The sequence below is a fragment of the Lissotriton helveticus genome, chromosome 6 (genome assembly GCF_964261635.1).
Source record: "Lissotriton helveticus chromosome 6, aLisHel1.1, whole genome shotgun sequence".
In the NCBI taxonomy this organism is placed as follows: Eukaryota; Metazoa; Chordata; class Amphibia; order Caudata; family Salamandridae; genus Lissotriton; species Lissotriton helveticus.
The window spans coordinates 1,424,943,667-1,424,965,681 of record NC_136067.1 but is presented as its reverse complement, the minus strand read 5'-3'; the positions used below and the strand labels follow the sequence as shown (position 1 = coordinate 1,424,965,681).

Sequence of the window (22,015 nt, the reverse complement as noted above, 5' to 3'; positions counted from 1 at the left end):
CGTGTAGTGCAGCAAGAGGCATCTGGGGCTGTTAGGCTTCCCATTGGTGTAGAGCGGCAAGAGGCATCTGGGCCTGCTGGGTTTCCCGGTGGTGTAGTGCAGCAAGAAGCATCTCAGGCTGCTGGGCTTCCCGTTGGTGTAGTGCAGGAAGAGCCCTCTGGGGATGCTACGTCTTCTGTTGGTGTTGTGCAGCCTGAAGTATCTGAGGCTGTTAGGCTTCCCGTTGGAGAACAGCAGCAAGATGTTTCGGTGCTGCAGGCTGGGGTGGCTGCTCCCCCCGTTGATAGGGATGGCCTCTGGGTTCCCCCTGGCTTGGTGCAGCCGGCATTGCCAGAGTTCACTGGTGTTCCTGGGTGTAGAGTGAATACAGAGAATTTTCTGCCAATTAATTTTTTTCAGTTGTTTTTTGACGATGTGTTTTTGCAAGAGATTGTTGAGCAAACCAATTTATATGCAGAACAATATTTGAGGGCCAACAGTGCCAGCCTTAAGCCATATTGTAGAGCAATCCGGTGGACTCCCACCAATGTTGAAGAGATGAAGAAGTTTCTGGGATTAACTTTTTTGATGGGCTTGATAAGGAAGTCATCAATTACTTCATATTGGTCCACTAGTCCCTTGATGGTAACAGCTATATTTCCAGCAGTCATAAGTCGTGATCGGTATACGCCTCTTCTTCGGATGATGCATTTTGCTGATAATAGTTTAGCGTTGTCACGCGATCACCCTGATTGTGACCGTTTGTTTAAAATTCGGCCTGTCCTTGATCACTTTGTTGATCGTTTTTCTGAGATTTTTGTCCCTGGTAAAGAAATTGCAGTGGATGAGTCTTTGGTGTTGTTCAAGGGCCGCTTGGTTTTTAGGCAATACATTCCTAGTAAGAGGTCACGCTATGGAATCAAACTGTATATGCTGTGTGACAGTGAGACTGGATATGTCTACAATTTCAGGGTGTACACTGGTAAGGAGTCCCGCATTAACCCTCCTGGATGTCCTTCTACTTTTGGAGTAACTGAGAAAATTGTGTGGGAACTAGGTAGAGGATTATTTAACAAAGGCCATCATTTATATGTAGATAACTTCTACACTGGTGTGCAGTTGTTCAAGGAGTTGGCCAAAGTGGGCACTGTTGCTTGTGGCACAATGCGCAGTAACCGTAAAGGTTTCCCAAAGGAACTTGTTTGCAAAAGGCTTGTGCGGGGACAGTCTACGGCATTGCGATGTGGGGAGCTTTTAGCTGTGAAGTATTCAGACAAGAGAGATGTGTACATGCTGACTACTATCCACGATGAAAGTACTGTACCTGTGCCTGTTTGGGGTCAGGGTGCTGAAGTGCGCAAACCTGTGTGCATTCTAGCTTACAATAAGTTCATGGGTGGTGTTGACAGAGTAGATCAGAGGTTGGAACCTTATGCTGCTCTTCGAAAGGCTTACGTTTGGTACAAGAAGTTGGCTATCCATCTGTTCCACTTGGCATCATTTAATGCTTTCGTTGTGTACCAGAAGTCTTGTCCTGGGACGAAGATGACTTTTCTTAAGTTTCAGGAGTCTATAATAGGCAGCCTTGTACTTGTGCAGCAGGCAAGTGTTCCTAGATTTGGAGTGGTGGAGGAAGTGGCTAGATTGCAAGATCGCCACTTTCCTGAATCTATTCCTTCCACTACTGCTAGAGACTTTCCGACTAGAAGATGCAGAGTCTGTTGGCGAAGAGGCGTGCGGAAGGAGTCTCGTATATACTGTCCTGACTGTCCTTCTAAGCCTGCATTGTGTATGTCAGCTTGTTTTAAATCGTACCACACGCAAAAGAACTATTGGGAGTTTGATTGAGCTGTAAAGTGAATTGCTTGGTCTGCATTCTGTAAAACATTTTTAGTTTGTTTCAAGGATTGGCATTAGTGCAAAGTTTTTATTTTAAGAATTTGTGTTACCTGATTTGTAGGTATTTCCATTTGTTTAGTGTCATTTTCAAAAAAAGAATTCTAAATGTGTTTGTGGTGTGTGCCGGCTGGTGCTTGGCTGGCGGTGTGTGTGGAGTTGCGCTTGGCTGGCGGTGTGTGTGGAGTGGTGCTTGGCTGGCGGTGTGTGTGGAGTGGTGCTTGGCTGGCGGTGTGTGTGGAGTGGTGCTTGGCTGTCTGTGCACGGAGTGGTGCTTTGCTGGCGGTGTGTGTGGAGTGGCGCTTGGCTGGTGGTGTTCGTGGAGTGGTACTTGGCTGGAGGGTGTGCGTGGAGCGGTGTTTAGCTGTCTGTGCACGGAGTGGTGCTTGGCTGGCGGTGTGCGTGGAGAGGCGCTTGGCTGGTGGTGTGCGCTGAGTGTTTGGCTGGCGGTGTGCATGGTCTGGTGCTTGGCTGGTGGTGTGGGTGGACTGGCGCTCGGCTGGCGGTGTGTGAGTAGTTACTTTCTGTTGGTCACTGCACACACTGCTTGTTGAGTGACACTCCACGCAGTCCATCAATTTGTGTAGTTCCAGTGTCAGAAATGTGGGCGTGTGAAAGTGATGGGCCCTTGAATGGCGCTGTTTGCTGGTGTGAGTGTTGAAATGTGATGGGTCCGCGGCTGGCGGTGTGAATGTTTTGAATGTGTCACACGTACGAAAGGTGTATGAATGGCCTGTAAAGAGGTTGGTGCCTTGACGTGGCTTTACAGCTCACGAGCTGTGAGTCAGTGGTTCAGTTTATCATACTTGCAATTATACACAGTGTATTTCATTTTTGTGAAATTACTTGCGTATACAATTGTATGTACTGAATCATCACTCACCCTCGTGCCAAATCCAACCAGTATGTGTGTGTGCTTGCGGATTAGATGGGTGTGCAGTAATAATTGTTTTTTTTCTCTTTCTACATTAGGGTGTACCTTGTCCCTTATTGTGATTGTTGTAATGTGTTGCTTTTATTCCAGATGGTGTCAGTGGTCTTGTTTGTATCAGGTATGAAAGGTGCATGAATGGCCTGTAAAACGGTTGGTGCCTTGTCGTGGCTTTACAGCTCACGAGTTGCGAGTCACTGGTTCGGTTTTTATGCATTTATTTATTGACAGAGCATTTCATTTTTTTGAAATATCTTGTTAATAAAATTTTATATACTGAACCATCACTCGCCCTCGTGCCAAATCCAACCTGTATGTGTGTGTCTTTGAGGAATAGATAGCCGTGCTTGAATGTTTGTCTTTTGAGTAACTCTGTTAAGGTGAGGTACCCTTTTACTCGGGAGAACAAGGGGAACGCTGGGTGGTAGGACATTTTTGCCGGCACGGCGATCCCACGGCAAAATTTTTTGGAAAAGTGCTATTTTTACCTAATTAAGGTTTGCAAGGAGTTCTGGGTAGGAAAACATTGGGGGACCCACGCATGCCATACCTCCCTGGACTCCCCCGGGTGTCTACTTTTCAGAAATGTGTGGGTTTGGTAGGTTTCCCTAGATGGCTGTCTCGCACGGGGCCAGAAACCCAGGTAACCCCTCTTGCAAAAGCTGGAGAATTCATGTCCACCAGCTTTTGCAAGAGGGGTTACCCGGGTTTTTGGCCCCGTGCGAGACAGCCATCTAGGGAAACCTACCAAACCCACACATTTCTGAAAAGTAGACACCCGGGGGCTTCCAAGGAGGTATGGCTTGCGTGGATCCTCCAACGTTCCTTTACCCAGAATCCCTTGCAAACCTCATTTTTTGCTTGGAAATAATCATTTTTTTTCACACGTTTTAGTGTGGGAAAGCGTGGCATCACTGGGCTCACACAAATTACCTCCCACCCAGCGTTCCCCAAGGTCTCCCGATAAAAATGGTACCTCACTTGCGTGGGTAGGCATAGCGGCTGCTTTAGGAAAAGGCCCAATTCATACTGTGGAGACGAAAACATTACCTTTAGCCAAATAATCTTATTTTTTGAGGGGGTCACCTGAGCTTTTGGCCCGGGGCTTGGCAGGCATCTTTGGAAACTACCAAACCCAAACAGTTCTGAGAACTAGACACCCGGGGGAGTCCAGGGTGGTATGGCATGCGTGGGTCCCCCAATGTTTTCCTACCCAGAAACCCCTGCAAACCTGAAATTTTGGTCCAAAAACAAACTTTTCCATACTTTTTTAGGTGGGATCTCGCTGCCGGAACAAATGTCCTACCACCCAGCGTTTCCCTTGTTCTCCCGAGTAAAATGATACCTCACTTGTGTGGGTGGGCCAAAGGCAAGTGACTTAGGCTGGGGTGCTTAATTTGTAAAACGTAAATATGAGTAAAAACTACCTTTTTCAAAATTCATTTTTGGGGTGTTCTACTTTGGGGCACCCACACAAGTGAGGTATCCTTTTACTCGGGAGAACAAGGGGAACGCAGGGTGGTACGACTTTTTTGCCGGCACGGCGATCCCACGCCAAAAAGTTTGGAAAAATGCAATTTTTACCTAATTTTAAGGTTTGCAGAGAGTTCTGGGTAGGAAAACATTGGGGGACCCATGCATGCCATACCTCCCTGGACTCCCCCGGGTGTCTAGTTTTCAGAACTGTTTGGGTTTGCTACTTTGCAAAGAATACCACCGAGCCCCGGGCCACAAATTCAGATCCCCCCCCCCAAAATCAAGGTAGTTTTGCAATAAGGTAATGTAAATTCACCACCGTACGATTTGAACCGTTTCCTGTTGCAGCCACTATGTCTACCCACGCAAGTGAGGTGCCGTTTTTTTCGGGAGACCTGGGGGCACGCTGGGTGGGTGGAAATTTGTTGATCCACGCAGATTCCAGAACTTTCCACCACAGAAATGTGAGGAAAATGTGTTTTTTTGGTCAAATATTTATGTTTTCAAGGGATTCTGGGTAACAAAACCTGGGGGTAGGCAGACGAGTCACCCCATCCTGAATTCCCCTGGGTGTCTAGTTTTCAAAAATGTATAGGTTTGCTAGGTTTCCTTAGGTGCTGGCAGAGCTATGGCGCAAAAACAAAAGGTAGTCTTTTTGTCCGAATCGTGCAAAATTTCACTGGGAAATTGAGGTGCGACCATGCTGCGTTTTGCGCTGTTTCATGTCGCAGCCACTATGCCTACCCACGCAAGTGAGGTACAATTTTTTTCGGGAGACCTGGGGGCACGCTGGGTGGGTGGAAATTTGTTGATCCACGCAGATTCCAGAACTTTTCACCACAGAAATGTGAGGAAAATGTGTTTTTTTGGTCACATTTTTATGTTTGTAAGGGATTCTGGGTAACAAAACCTGGGGGTAGGCAGACGAGTCACCCCATCCTGAATTGCCCTGGGTGTCTAGTTTTCAGAAATGTATAGGTTTGCTAGTTTTCCCTAGGTGCTGGCAGAGCTACGGCGCAAAAACAAAAGGTAGTCTTTTTGTCCGAATCGTGCTAAATTTCACTGGGAAATTGAGGTGCGACCATGCTGCGTTTTGCGCTGTTTTATGTCGCAGCCACTATGCCTACCCACGCAAGTGAGGTACCATTTTTTTCGGGAGACCTGGGGGCACGCTGGGTGAGTGGAAATTTGTTGATCCACGCAGATTCCAGAACTTTCCACCACAGAAATGTGAGGAAAATGTGTTTTTTTGGTCAAATATTTATGTTTTCAAGGGATTCTGGGTAACAAAACCTGGGGGTAGGCAGACGAGTCACCCCATCCTGAATTGCCCTGGGTGTCTAGTTTTCAAAAATGTATAGGTTTGCTAGGTTTCCTTAGGTGCTGGCAGAGCTACGGCGCAAAAACAAAAGGTAGTCTTTTTGTCCGAATCGTGCAAAATTTCACTGGGAAATTGAGGTGCGACCATGCTGCGTTTTGCGCTGTTTCATGTCGCAGCCACTATGCCTAACCACGCAAGTGAGGTACCATTTTTTTCAGGAGACCTGGGGGCACGCTGGGTGGGTGGAAATTTGTTGATCCACGCAGATTCCAGAACTTTCCACCACAGAAATGTGAGGAAAATGTGTTTTTTTGGTCACATTTTTATGTTTGTAAGGGATTCTGGGTAACAAAACCTGGGGGTAGGCAGACGAGTCACCCCATCCTGAATTGCCCTGGGTGTCTAGTTTTCAGAAATGTATAGGTTTGCTAGTTTTCCCTAGGTGCTGGCAGAGCTACGGCGCAAAAACAAAAGGTAGTCTTTTTGTCCGAATTGTGCAAAATTTCACTGGGAAATTGAGGTGCGACCATGCTGCGTTTTGCGCTGTTTCATGTCGCAGCCACTATGCCTACCCACGCAAGTGAGGTACCATTTTTTTCGGGAGACCTGGGGGCACGCTGGGTGGGTGGAAATTTGTTGATCCACGCAGATTCCAGAACTTTCCACCACAGAAATGTGAGGAAAATGTGTTTTTTTGGTCAACTTTTTATGTTTGTAAGGGATTCTGGGTAACAAAACCTGGGGGTAGGCAGACGAGTCACCCCATCCTGAATTGCCCTGGGTGTCTAGTTTTCAGAAATGTATAGGTTTGCTAGTTTTCCCTAGGTGCTGGCAGAGCTATGGCGTAAAAACAAAAGGTAGTCTTTTTGTCCGAATCGTGCTAAATTTCACTGGGAAATTGAGGTGCGACCATGCTGCGTTTTGCGCGGTTTCATGTCGCAGCCACTATGCCTACCCACGCAAGTGAGGTACCATTTTTTTCGGGAGACCTGGGGGCACGCTGGGTGGGTGGAAATTTGTTGATCCACGCAGATTCCAGAACTTTCCACCACAGAAATGTGAGGAAAATGTGTTTTTTTGGTCAAATTTTTATGTTTGTAAGGGATTCTGGGTAACAAAACCTGGGGGTAGGCAGACGAGTCACCCCATCCTGAATTGCCCTGGGTGTCTAGTTTTCAGAAATGTATAGGTTTGCTAGGTTTCCCTAGGTGCTGGCAGAGCTACGGCGCAAAAACAAAAGGTAGTCTTTTTGTCTGAATCGTGCTAAATTTCACTGGGAAATTGAGGTGCGATAATGCTGCGTTTTGCGCTGTTTCATGTCGCAGCCACTATGCCTACCCACGCAAGTGAGGTACCATTTTTTTCGGGAGACCTGGGGGCACACTGGATGGATGGAAATTTGTTGATCCACGCAGATTCCAGAACTTTCCACCACAGAAATGTGAGGAAAATGTGTTTTTTTGGTCAAATTTTTTTGTTTGAAAGGGATTCTGGGTAACAAAACCTGGGGGTAGGCAGACGAGTCACCCCATCCTGAATTGCCCTGGGTGTCTAGTTTTCAGAAATGTATAGGTTTGCTAGGTTTCCCTAGGTGCTGGCAGAGCTACGGCGTAAAAACAAAAGGTAGTCTTTTTGTCCGAATCGTGCTAAATTTCACTGGGAAATTGAGGTGCGACCATGCTGCGTTTTGCGCTGTTTCATGTCGCAGCCACTATGCCTACCCACGCAAGTGAGGTACCATTTTTTTCGGGAGACCCGGGGGCACAATGGGTGCATGGAAATTTGTTGATCCACGCAGATTCCAGAACTTTCCACCACAGAAATGTGAGGAAAATGTGTTTTTTTGGTCAAATTTTTTTGTTTGAAAGGGATTCTGGGTAACAAAACCTGGGGGTAGGCAGACGAGTCACCCCATCCTGAATTGCCCTGGGTGTCTAGTTTTCAGAAATGTATAGGTTTGCTAGGTTTCCCTAGGTGCTGGCAGAGCTACGGCGCAAAAACACAAGGTAGTCTTTTTGTCCGAATCGTGCAAAATTTCACTGGGAAATTGAGGTGCGACCATGCTGCGTTTTGCACTGTTTCATGTCGCAGCCACTATGCCTACCCACGCAAGTGAGGTACCATTTTTTTCGGGAGACCTGGGGGCACACTGGGTGGATGGAAATTTGTTGATCCACGCAGATTCCAGAACTTTCCACCACAGAAATGTGAGGAAAATGTGTTTTTTTGGTTAAATTTTTTTGTTTGAAAGGGATTCTGGGTAACAAAACCTGGGGGTAGGCAGACGAGTCACCCCATCCTGAATTGCCCTGGGTGTCTAGTTTTCAGAAATGTATAGGTTTGCTAGGTTTCCCTAGGTGCTGGCAGAGCTACGGCGCAAAAACAAAAGGTAGTCTTTTTGTCCGAATCGTGCAAAATTTCACTGGGAAATTGAGGTGCGACCATGCTGCGTTTTGCGCTGTTTCATGTCGCAGCCACTATGCCTACCCACGCAAGTGAGGTACCATTTTTTTTGGGAGACCTGGGGGCACACTGGGTGGATGGAAATTTGTTGATCCACGCAGATTCCAGAACTTTCCACCACAGAAATGTGAGGAAAATGTGTTTTTTTGGTCAAATTTTTTTGTTTGAAAGGGATTCTGGGTAACAAAACCTGGGGGTAGGCAGACGAGTCACCCCATCCTGAATTGCCCTGGTTGTCTAGTTTTCAAAAATGTATAGGGTTGCTAGGTTTCCCTAGGTGCTGGCAGAGCTACGGCGCAAAAACAAAAGGTAGTCTTTTTGTCCGAATCGTGCTAAATTTCACTGGGAAATTGAGATGCGACCATGCTGCGTTTTGCGCGGTTTCATGTCGCAGCCACTATGCCTACCCACGCAAGTGAGGTACAATTTTTTTCGGGAGACCTAGGGGCACGCTGGGTGGGTGGAAATTTGTTGATCCACGCAGATTACAGAACTTTCCACCACAGAAATGTGAGGAAAATGTGTTTTTTTGGTCAAATATTTATGTTTGCAAGGGATTCTGGGTAACAAAACCTGGGGGTAGGCAGACGAGTCACCCCATCCTGAATTGCCCTGGGTGTCTAGTTTTCAAAAATGTATAGGTTTGCTAGGTTTCCCTAGGTGCTGGTTGAGCTACGGCTCAAAAACAAAAGGTAGTCTCTTTGTCCAATGAGCTTAAGATTTCACTGGGAAATTGAGGAGCGACCACGTTGCATTTTGTGCCGTTTCCCGTCGTAGGCACAAGGCCGACCCACACAAGTGAGGTACCATTGTTTTCGGGAGACCTGGGGGCACGCTGGGTGGGTGGAAATTTGTTGATCCACGCAGATTCCAGAACTTTCCACCACAGAAATGTGAGGAAAATGTGTTTTTTTTGTCAAAATCTGAGCTTTGCAAGGGATTCTGGGTAACAAAACCTGGTGGTAGGCAGTCGAGTCATCCCATCCTGAATTCCCCTGGGTGTCTACTTTTCAAAAATGTATAGGTTTGCTAGGTTTCCCTAGGTGCCGGAAGAACTAGGGTGCAAAAACTACAGGTAGGCACTTTGCCAAAAAAGGGTCAATTTGTAACTGCAAAATTTAGGTGTGACCACGTTGCATTTTGCGCCGTTTCCTGTCGCAGGCACAAGGCCGACCCACACAAGTGAGGTACCGTTTTTATCGGGACACTTGGGGTAATTCAGATTTGTAAATCAACTGTTATTACCAATTGAGCTTTCTTGCATTTCTCCCTTTGAATGAAAGATATTGTGTAGAAAAAAAAACTTTATGAAAAATGACCAATAATTCTCATGCTAGTATGAGTATTCCCAACTTTGAAAATGTGCAATTATATACTGTTTCTGAACTCTATAATTTGTACCCAATTCATACATACATAGGTGTCTTTCATGCAGATTATTCCATGTGTACATTTTCCAAGACAAAGTGCACTATACCCAGTAAATGAAAAAATACCATTGCAAGTTGCTGCTCAGTTTTTGGATCTGGGTTCGTCGGGTTCTTGGTGAAACTACAAGTCCAATATATCCCCACAACCAGGAAGGTCTAACGGATGTAACGGTATATTGCTTTCCAAGAGCTGTCAAAATTAGAGAAAGTTATAGGTGAAAACGTTGAGACAAAAGGCCGTTGTTTTCAACAAATTTTCAAATATTCCAATATCTAACTGTTAGTTTCTATAACGAAACCTTCATGGATTTAGACAAATGACCCCTTTCTGAATTCAGAATTTTGTCTATTTTTCGGAAATGTAAAGCTTTCCAGGATCCATTATTGCTTTCAAACTCATTTCTACCATTAACTGGAAGGAGGTGGAAAGCTCTAAAAATAGCAAAAATAGGCTATGTCCCAGAAAAATGCCAAAACTGAGTGAAAAATTTCGGTTCTCTGACAAAACACTGTCATTCCCTAAAAGCTGAGAAAATGGAGAATTCAGCCCCACAAACCCTTTTTTGATACCATATTCAGGGAAAAAGCCAGAGGCTTTCATTTGCAGCCCGTTTTTCCCATTTTTCTGAAAAAAACAAAAAAAACACTATATTTTGGTTAATTTCTGGGCCCCCTCCAAGGGAATCCACAAACCCTGGGCGCCTTTAGAATCCCCATGATGTTGGAAGAAAAGGACGCAAATTTGGCGCGGATCCCTTATGTGGTCAAAAAGTTACAAGGGCCTAAGCGCGCACTACCCCAAAACACCAAAAAAAGCCTTAGCACAGGAGGGGGAAAAGGCCTAGCAGCGAAGGGGTTAAACACTGCATTTACCATTATCCACAGCATTAACTTTACATCATGACAAAGTATAAGGGAGTATGTACACCTGCGGTTGGAGGAATAAGAATTTCTAAACACCTCAATCAGTCGGTCAAAGAGCAGAACATTTTAAGTGCTCCTAGGAACATATCAAGAACAAATGGTTAGCCCACAGATGATTGACAGTTAGATATGATAGAGAACTGGTTAACATTTTTCCTGCTATTTTAGAGAGATTTAAGGAGTTTTGAGCATGTGATGGGTTTTAAATGGCAGTCTTGGAATAAAGTTTGAACTTTTTTAGTACAGTTGACAGACAAGTACTAACAGGGCAAACAGTCCATGTAATATTATTAAACAAATTATTCAAGCACTGAAAGAGCAAATAGTCTTATAACCAGACAGTAATGAAATAAAGGTGGATTACCCTGAAGATACTAAACTTAACCATTTGACAATATTTTAGAGAAAATGTGCATTTCTAGGATGCGATTTGCAATTGCATATGAGCTAGTGATGCTCAAAAGAAGTTTCTTTGGATAGTGACCAGACATTTAGTTGACAGGAAGTGGTCATGTGATTGGTTCACTAGTTTTTCTGAAATGCCAAAGGTTGAGACTGCCTCGAAATGAAGCCATCTAGAGAATGAGTGAGGTTCCTATATTGAACAGTACATGAATGACCGCCAATCTCTGTCTCATTCATAAATGGAGAGTGACCTTTCTCGATACTGTAATTCTGTCGCCTCAAGTACAGGCTGTTTTAGGAGCTTGCAGTGTGCGCTTTTACCAAGGTGCTTAGATGATAGGGCTGATAGCCCTATCATCTAAGCACAACAAACAGAGTTAGAAATTAAATGTGAAACTGCGGTTTCATATAGGTAAAAAAAGGTAAAGCATGAAATTACAGATATTTGCTTACCGTTTCAATGAATCGAACAGACCGTCAAAATTCTCATCGAAAACTGGTCCACTCACGACATTTACACCATTTCTTTCTTTGGCATATTTGAACAATAGGGTGTTGTGAAAGTAGGTCCATATCGCTAGAATGATATTGAGAGGAAATGAAGAATATGTATTGAGTAAAATTAAACATAATGCATTGATATAACATATACAGGTTTATAAAAACATCTAACAGCAAAAGATCTCCTGTAAATTGCCCACTTAGAATGCATATAAATACTTCAAATATCTTCTGCTTAAAACTTGCTTTTAAACTCTATGGAACGTATCACATAATGTTAACTGGGCACACAAACCAGCGCAGACTCCCACTACCACTGGTATGTGTGCTCAGCCCTGAGGCACCCAAGACCTCTGATGCAAAGTTGAAGCCCTCATTTAAGCCCATTCCCTCATTTGCATGTGTGAGTTAAAATTGGAAATGAAAATAGGATCACTGCACTTTTCCCATGCATGAAAGAGCATGTGGCATGGGAAGGCTTCTATTTTGTGGTTATTCCCAGTTAGGCCACAGCAATGCACTCCACAAGTGGGCCACTCAGCAGTGTGCAAGGAGAACGTATCCACCCCTGCCATTTGCTGGATTAATTTAGAAGCCACTTTGAGGGAGGTGGATGCAGTGGCTCAATCTTTTCATGAAAGACCTCATACCAACCCCAAATATTTTGGGGTAGCCTTCTGCGACTTATGGGAAAGCAGAATCCTCAACAGTGGGTTGAACGCACTTTAAGACTACAACATTACAAAGTGTGTATCAGCCTCCGGACTGACAGACAACTCACAATAGGGTGTAGCACATAGTAATTCTCTAGCTACTTTAATGGGGGTCTTCAACCTGCATTTTAGCATGTGGTGTGCTGTGCTATATAATAAGGTCCCCAACATTTAGGGAGATAATCACTTCTTGCTCTTACATATCAAGAGGTTTTTATCTGAACACTACTTATACTGAAGTTCATTTGGTATTGGTATCAAGGTCTTCTACACTCTAATCCCCTTCATTCACAAAGCGTAGATGTTTATGAGGCACTGTTGCAAAGGCAACTACAACACACTTCTGAATGCCTGCAGGTTTTAAAATTGTCTGTGTTTTAAATCTACATACTTAATGCTGCACATTCTCTAGTGGAGAGAGAGCTCGAACAGATTAAGTATTTGGGATGGAAATGCAGTATAGCAAACAACACAACAATATTTAGGAATACCATAATCTGAACATGGAAATGGAACCCTCACAGTTATGAAAATGCCTATTACAAAGAGGATGTTTCTTATGCTACTGCATGGGCTAGAAATTAAAGAATTGTGATCTGTTAACTGAAGTTCGTCAAGCTATCCAGAACACTCATGGATGTATTAGTAATAACACTGAAAAAAATGCTCAAGAGTTCAAAGATGTTGCTAAAAATCAAACAAAACCTCTGGAGCAGAACACCTACAATACTTTGGGGAGAATGAGACTCCTGCTTTGAATGAATGACCCTCGTCAGATTGCCTCAGTCCCAGTGAAGTGTAAGATAATGAGGTTTATGGTATTTTGGTAAGATGAGTTAATATGGGCTGTTTTCTCGCAGAGTGCTAACTATTAAAATATCCGTCTGGCAAATCTCAAATTAGTGCTTAGTTTCTTTGACCTCCTATTTCATCTTACTTCAGAAGGACTCCAAAACATTTGCGAGAGACTATAATCATCCATACCAATACACTAGAAGCTAAAGTATATCAACTAAACGTTTTTTTATTGTGTTGTTGGCGTAAGAAGCAGTGCATGGTTCCAGATAATGTATCTTTGGTTATATAATAGTGTGGATTATTAATGTATCTAACTGACGGGCTTCATTTATTATTTCTGTAAAACACTTGCACAGTGGTTCATTAAGAGTGCTAGTTGGATGCGGTAAAGGGATAGGAAATGCTGGAAGAGAGTCAGAAGCACTTAAACAGTGTCATGCACATACACTTGGGGGGAGAGGTAAGTCTTTATCATCCATGATCGTTTCTGAAGTGCACCTTCAGGCAAGACGGATAAGGAGTTCCAGGGGATTGTCAAAGGCATCCTTTCCCAATCAAGTTATATGCAACAGGACATCATTCCTGAAGAATGAACTCAGATATTTGGTTCTTTGGGATTTGTGCAAGTATTCAGGTGTCAGGACACGCAGAGTTTTACGTATATGAAATAGCATTGACATTGTTCATCTTCCTGAGCGGCAGCCCATGGTTACCATCAGTGGAAATATAATAAGGTCAATGCTTTAATTTTTGGATCTGTGACAGCTTGTATGCACTTTAATATTGTGCTACCATAATACTGTAGCAACTACCAAAAAAATCAACAAGCTAATGAAAAACAGATACGTATGTATTTACTATACTGTCCTTAACTCCACATCTGTGTACTTTAAAGTTAAATATATATTATCAAGGCATGTATGTGTGAGATTAAGTATGGTAAACCTAAACTTTTGCATACTTGCATGGTCTATTTTTGTTTGGTGCTATTTTTAATACAATATTATCGGAGCCCTATATTAAAGGATATATTCTGGAACCATACCGGACAGCCTATATGTTACTTACATTTTAGAAAACCCATTGTTGACAGCATTTGTAATGCAAGTTAGTTTTCAATGTTGGCTTAGATTCAATGGATCTCAGGGATTGAGTACTAACGAAATGCTATTGCATGTGTTGTAATTATAATTTAAAGGTGATTGCATGTGCTTTTGCATACACAGTGTATTTTCTATTCTTCTAACAGCCGATACATATTGTTCTCTTCAAGTTAATTTTGTTGCTGGTCAGCTGAGCTGTATGAATGAGAGAGGGTTAATATTATTGTTTTGCATTTACATGTTTGACTATAATTTTGTATGAGAACAAATAATGGGAGGAAAAAAACCTGAACGAAATTAGGTCTCCTGATTGCAAGCAATATACTACTTATGACAGTGCAACTCCGCTCTTGTTAATTTAGACATTTAACGTTCAGAGTATTATTAGGCAACATATACAACATGGTTTTATTTGATCTTTAAAAAAGTACCTCGTGCCCCATTGTTCTTTTCTTTGATTTTTGAACCTAAAACCCCCAACCCATTGCTCCTTCTTTCCCAAAGGGAAGCACTAGCCACACTCTGGCTCCTAATAACAGCCATATGAACTAGTGGAGGTCCTCCAACACCTCCACTCCCAATCACAATGCCTCCATTCATATTATCATTACAGGTGCATTCTATTGACCTACCTCATGACCACATTTAAAGGAGTAATAAGTGAAGAAAATGTCATAGACCAAGTAGAGCAGAGAAATAAAATATATAAGAAACAGGTGAAATACAAAACATTGCCCTAATATAACCTGAGCTTACAGACAAACATCAAGTCAATAATTATTATAAAGTTTAGAATTGGTTGGTCGGATACCTATTAACACTATTGGAAAAATGCAAAGGGAAGAAAAATAGCAAAGTAAAAAAGTAAAAGGGGTCAGAAGTCAACAAGCCATCCCTTGCATCACTCGAAATCAGAGAATGCATCCATCGCTGTGTCAGAGATTGTGGTTGCCTGAATGTTGTGGAGTTTTGCTTTAGTATCGGTCTTCATGGTACAAAACTAGGTGTGGCCTGCATATATGATGTCATTTGAGCCATCTCCTATAAACAAACCATCATGTTACTCTTCTTAATTGGCTCAATGAATTTGCCAACAGCGCTTGACTGTAGGATATTCAGAGTCTAGTATGAACACAAATGAATGATTACTGTATTATGCCATCTAACCAGACCATGCTGTGGGTGTTAATCTTTCACACACTGAAAAAAAGAACACTAAGATATATTTAATGTGTGTTTGGCTAGAATGGGAAGGAGTAGGCATTGTGATCTTCCTTGGTGAATAAACATTTGTCTAGTTCAGAAAGGTTTGCTACAAAACCTGAATCTCAAACTGGGTGTTTTTGATTCTTCCGATCCTTCTTTGATGCCAAGGAAGCCAAAGTTCCTCTTCCATTGACATTTACTGAGATCTTCTATTTTGCAGCTCAACTCATCGATTTTGGAGACGACACCTGCTCAATGAAGATGTCAAAGTGCTGGCATGTATGGTTAAATGCCTCTACACTCAAAAAATTGCCATTGGTTATGATCTTAAAGTTGGTGCTTGGCTTCTCTTTATGCAGTACCACAATGGATAAAATTCTCTCAAAGGTTGAATGATACTGAATTATTGGACTTTGAGGTTTAAGTAAGTCCGGTATTTCAGCAGGCATGCCACTGGTATTTCAGCTTCATAATCCCATAACAGAAGGTCTTTATTTTTCACCTAAGCCACCATCTCAGCCTCAGTACTCTTTGAGAAGCTCCCTTGGGTAGCATAGCAGCAGCAGCAGCAGAACCATACTTGGAGGCTTTAAAATCTCAGCAAATGCTTGAACAGAGCCCTTCTAATTGTGACACAGTGCATCTGCGACTCTAATCATAGTGGGCAAGTTACAGACCTCACTGTTGCTATCAGCCTTACGGGCATGTGACGCAGATAAAGTTTGATCCTTGGAGTTTGCGAAGGCAGAAACAAATTGGACCTAGTGATCCATAACATGTTCCCTGAGTATCTTTGTTCTCTGGGTGATAGTTGAATGACCTAGGGATGTCTAGTGAACTACCTTGCTGCACTGATCTCATGTGTTTTGCTGGAATGACGGTCCAGTTCTAGCCGATAGATGGTAACTATGAGATGCACATTTGCTAACTTTACTGGATATTGGTGATATAGGGAGCGGAGGGATTCCTGTAGGACTTTGTAGTAATAGTTCTAGTGCAGTGCTCGTCAGCTAGTCGGATGCCCTCCCAAGACTCTCCTTTTGTTGGAATAAGTAAGGTTTCAGGGTGTTGTTTATGTGACCAGATATATATATTAGTTTTTGGAGTTTTATATAGCGCGAACTAGACCCGAAGGCATCAAATCGCTTTACATGAACACAAGTTGTGTTACAGACGGACACAGTCATGTTTTTTTGTTAGGCACAGGGAGATTAAGTGATTTGCCCTGAATCTCAGGATGTTGAGCATCCCTGCCGAGACTCAAACCTGGTTCCACAGCTTCAAGGTCAACTGCCCTAGCCGTTAGGCCATATCCTCTCCTCTGACACCTACCAGTGCAACCTTCCAAACCAATCAAACAGCTGATGCCAGAGAAGACAGAGGGAGCAGCAACACCCACCACTAAAGCTCAGGCAGACTGTACCTGCCTCCATGGCTTAGCCAGGTCAAAGTATGCCAGTACACTGCACATCCCCAGGCTGCTGACTACTACGTCTATCCCTACTACTGCAACTCTTTTTTCACCCACCTTTTGAGGAGACGACTTTTGCCTCTCAGTGGAAGTATGGGGACCACATGTCTTTGCTGAGGGCTCTCAATGAGCATTAGCAGATCTGTCCTACCACCAGGAGTGTCCTGTTGTACAAATGCAGTACTCCCGTCAACATTTTTTAGAGATATGTTGGGCAGAAATTCCTGTCCAGTGGTCTAGCAAATCACTTCATGTAAACCCTACAGAAACAGCCTCCGCAACAGTGCAGGGAAAAGGGGATGTAAGACTGTCAGAGCCTTTGGATACTGAAATAGGACCATCAGGGTTGTGTACTCCATTGCAGAACCTGTCCCAGATCCCTGCACCTGACCCAGTATTTGTAGGTGTCCCTTCCCCAAAGGTTGTAGTTATTATTGAGCACATAAACATGAATTAAATATATGAACGGATTCGACACATTGATTTTCTTCTAATAACAATAATGTAATTAAGTTTGAAGACGATCACAGTGATCTAGAACAGTGACTTAATGCACGTTCGCAGAAGTGTGCATGCATTCTTTGTGGTGCAGGCCTAAATCTATGTAGAAAGAGTGAGTCTATGAATGATAAAAAGGGGGATTAATTACAGAGGTAATAATTGTAATGTATTGACTATGATACAAACCTGGAACAGTGGCAAAACAAATGTAAAGTGAAAACAGTATTATTAGCACTGTGAAGATTAGTAAATGTATGGATGTAAAGAATAGTAAATGTAGTATAATTGTAGAAACACTCGGTATTAGCAGTTTATACCACAATAAAACAGGTTTAGAAAGTCAGTAAGCTATTACTCCTTTTAAAATATATATATTTTTTAACATTTGATCATTGCCCTCTTCTCTAAGCGATGCTCCCTTTGCATATCTATTTGACCTCTGTTGAGAAATAGTGACATGGCTCTTTCATAGAAAGACTTTTAGTAGAAATATTTTAGTAGAAAGGCTAACCATCAAACTTAAAAGTAAGACTTAGAGGCTTACTTTAAGTTTGGCAGATGTACGACAACTGCCTAAAACCTGAGGATGGTCTGGTTCTTCCTTTTAGAGCGTATAGGGCCTCTAGACCCTCTAAGGAGGGCAGACGAGGACACTGCCGGATTTTAGCAAAAGTCCTACATCCACCAAGCTCTACATAGGGCTCTTAGGTCTATGTGAAGTGAGTCATACTTACTTCTTACTTGATAGGTAAAAAAAACACAAGCATATTTGTGTGTTCTAATTGTTGAGAAAACTACGATACGGAAAGTCAATAGAAGGACTAGGTCTTGAATCTCATGGCTACAAATGATTAAAGACCATTACAAAAAATGCCTTTGTCTCTCACTCCCGCCATCGTGTGTTAAGCAGCAACAGTCTTAAAGCAAGACTTACCTTGGAAAGCTGGATACATTGGCACCATATTGCTGTTAATCAGCCCACTGTATGGATTCCCTCCTGTACTCCTTAAGATATCTGAAAGAAGGGATTTTCAATCAGTCATTTACATTATACAGAATGGATTACTACAGCATGGTAGTCACCAAACATCTTGATGTTCATTTTTCAAACTATTAGCAGTTAACCGATCCTGTGTATATCTAACAAGCAGATTTTTATACTTTTAAGTTTCGAGGCATGACTGGTTTAAAGAAAAATCAGGCCAGCAACACGTGAGACTAATTCAAACGCCTCTAAATTGCCAGATGCATAGTCTGAACCTAGGCATGATCATAATTTAGAATTGCTCTCCTTATTGTCAAACATTTCCACTGTGGGTGGAATGATGTTAAGCATGATACAAATGAGATGGGTAACCACGGGCAATTCCTAAAACACAGATGTGCAAAACAGTATCAAAATGTGTTGTAAAATGTTTTTGTGAATGTCTCACAGTTATAACTGTGTGGATTTTCATCCCATTTGCATTTCATGTGCATGACCATTGCTTTATTTCTTCCTGGGGAGTTCTCATTGGTCTAACCAACTCTGAACCATTGCACGGAAACTTCTACATTATGGTCCTTATTCATAAAGGAAAGTCATACATTTGGACGTTCAGGTCAATTACTTCGCATGGGTGCAAAAACCAAGGTTTGAAGCAATTCACAAACTTTTCCAGGATATCCTGATGTATTTCAGTAAATGTTTTGTGCATTCTTGGTTATGACGGCGTGTTGTTATTTCCTCCGGATGTTCAATTAATTATATTTTTCACACAAAATGAGATAGCAGAGACTTTTTATTTTCTGGTTATGTACCCCTTATGGTTCCACTCAACATAGCATCCGTTAATGGACTTACACAAACATGTAACAGGATGCCCTCACACACCACCATCAATAAAATACGACAGGCGAAAGGAAGCTAGCATTATGTGCTTCAAAACGAAACCGGAAAAAGGGAAAATTAACAACAAGCCAGATGTGACCGTGTTTGGAGGATCCTCCAGATGTGCACATATGGTTAAATCAATGTGTTTAACTGAAACCGAGATGTCTGCCATAAGGTGCAACTGTTGGATTTATCAACTTTTGATGTGGGGTTACTCACCAAAGGCAGTCATTGGTAATTATCAGACTATAGCAATATGAAAAGAACCCAAACACAACAAAACATTATTATATGGTGGAATAAAAAACAATAACATTTATAATTACTTGGAGGTGCAAGGAATCCATACTTTAGAAGAGTTTGATTACTGTAATACGAACAGCTCTGACTATGACTGGAAGGGATCCGGAGATCTACAAAGACACAGTTTGAAATGTTCTCCACAGATTCAGTCAAAATATCCTGCAGGCGGAGAAAAACACAATCTTTTGTTCATGTCGCAACAAATTTGCCTCACATTTTCAGAATTCATAACCTGTAAACAATGTCTCTAACTGTCATCTCTAATCTGAAAACATGATCACTCACAGCCTTAAATCCTTAAAATGGACATCATGGTCAATCATATCAGAAATTAAATAAACCCAAACATAACTAGCCGTATAAGCTGTGGAGCTGGAAGTAATGTGCAGAAGATGAGGTAGGACTCCCAGATGATTTTGAAGAATTTACTTGGACAATGAACCACAAGGAGGCCTTTGAATTCTTTTGGGATTTTCAGAATTTTCCGTGCTCAAAATATGGTGGTAAACTTAAGGCACCTCCTGACACACTGGGGCAAAGTGAGGCAAGCGTGACAAGAGAAGACCACAATACATGGAAAGTTTTGTAGCACATCTGTGAAAACACTGATGCTTGCTTCACATATCAAATATTTTTTTTCCCGAAATATATTACATCAAGAATCAATAATAACCGCACATATTCAGTGTGGACAGTGTAATGGTTATTCCCCCCTGTCCGTCGGGGTCAGAATGAAATTACCCCCCCAAACCCCTCATGACCCTTTAAGAAAACTCCAGAGTGCAAGGGTCTTTAGTTTTAACTTTTTTTTAAAACAAGCTCCGGCTGTTGGACACTGTTTCTGAAAAAACGGAAACAATGTAAAAAGTTTGGTGAACGACCGCCAAAAACGTCCACCAAAGTTTTTGCACATTGAATGGAACGGCTATGATGGCAGTTCCTTCCAAAGCACAGAGATGACCGATGGGCTGGCAGCCATCTTTAAATTTGACCGATCGAACTCTATCAAGAAGATGGAGGTAATGTCCACCATGACAGATGTAATACCATTTGTCAAATAGTAAGTCTGGCCCTTAATCCCATATAACATGGAGCAAACTGCAAGCTCCAAAACCATTGTGCATGCTGGCAAGTTCAAAGTATATCGGATATATAACAACAAGTCTTTCAATGGTACATATTTGCTGGGCTTAGTGGTAATACCAGGTGTGGGTAAAACTATATAACAGCACACAAAAACCATGGTCCATTACCACAAGAAAAATGCTGATGGTGAATGTTTTGGTAAAATAAAACAAATCACACAGTAAGGGCGTTACTATGCTTCAAAGGTTTACATTTACCCCAAAAATTCATAATTCGAGTGACAAAACGTAGAAAAAAAACCATATTCCGAGTTTTGAGTTTTACCTTCAAATTAGTGTGGGGTTCAGCACATTTGCATTTGTGCTCTAGAATGCTCACATTTTTTCAATGTATCATACCGTTTTGACATAAAGGCCTTGATTCTCAAACTGCACTTTGTAGTATGTTTTATGGTACTACAAACATACTACGAAATGTATGTTTTGCCTATACTTATGTGTTCGGAGTCCTTCGTCATGCACAGTCTCCGCACATGTAAGTATAGATTTTAGTAGTAAACATGGAAGGGACACTGTGGAGTGGGTGGGAAAAGTGGCAGACTTTATACTGAAGGGGATGGAATTAGGGAGGAGTAAGAGATTTAGAGAGGACCAGGGAGGAGTTTACAGAGGGACATCACACACCCACACAACAGTAAGCCAACTACATTACCCAGGAGTTGAAGACAGTTAAATAACACTTTTGTAGTAAGTTTACACTTAGAGTTTAGGATTTCCAAAAGTAGCAAACTTGCTACAAAGAATAAACAATAAAAATGTAATGTAAATCAATCCCATTAGTGTTCAACTATTCCTCATGTGATGCTGTGTGATCTGCGCACAAAGAACATGCACCCGAAAACTGTAGTACAGTGAATTGGCATTTAATGCTAGGTTCAGAGTCAACTCTTCGCCCTTCTACCCTATGTTTAGATGGCCTGGTTTTATTTGTTGCAAGATTGCTGTCAGAAATATAGTTTATACTAAATGCAAAATTAGTAACTCTAATCTGTTATACGGTTAAGGAAAATATATTTAAAAATACAGTTTAACAGCAACAAATATTAGAGGGCCACTAGCTGCCAATTGTATCATACATAAATTAATAACTGATCGTACGTCAACTATATATTCCATAGACAAAGTTATATTAACCAACTAATATAGCTATATTATAAATCACACTCAAGGAAGGGAAAGGTCTGGTAGTTGGTTTGTGGCAACCTGGGTTCAGTTCATCCTGCCAATGCAGGGTTCTGCACCAGCCTGTTATTTCAACACATCCTCTGCAGGTATCAACTCTAGTTTAGGTGCAGTCTTAGCAGTTAGGCATGAGTTGTACACTTCATTTCTATGTAAAGGTTATTTGGCTGCTTGGGAAAGGGGCCGCCAGATCCCTCCCTATTACCAGGATATCATGTTTCCAATCCTTGACTTCTGATTAAGAAATCATTTGTTTGCTTACAATGGAAACAGTTGTAAATTAAGTATTCTGCTGAACTTGGACGTTTGGTTTGTGAGAATGACAAAGCCCAGACCACACAACTCTGCTTTGTGGGCACTGGCCTGATGTAATCTTCATATTTTCTATCCTATC

At 42.2% G+C, this 22,015-nt stretch overlaps 1 protein-coding gene across 1 annotated transcript in view; it reads right to left on the bottom strand.

The window, feature by feature from the left end:
• ENPP1 (ectonucleotide pyrophosphatase/phosphodiesterase 1) overlaps positions 1 to 22,015 on the bottom strand; it is a 739,100-nt gene that overhangs the window by 24,166 nt on the left and 692,919 nt on the right. Inside the window, exons 21-23 of the mRNA XM_078649218.1 lie at positions 19,318 to 19,453; positions 18,053 to 18,133; positions 11,279 to 11,402 (exon numbers count right to left, since the gene is read on the bottom strand). Of these exons, the coding sequence (XP_078505344.1) occupies positions 11,279 to 11,402; positions 18,053 to 18,133; positions 19,318 to 19,453 (341 nt within the window). The remainder of the gene's footprint in view (positions 1 to 11,278; positions 11,403 to 18,052; positions 18,134 to 19,317; positions 19,454 to 22,015) is intronic.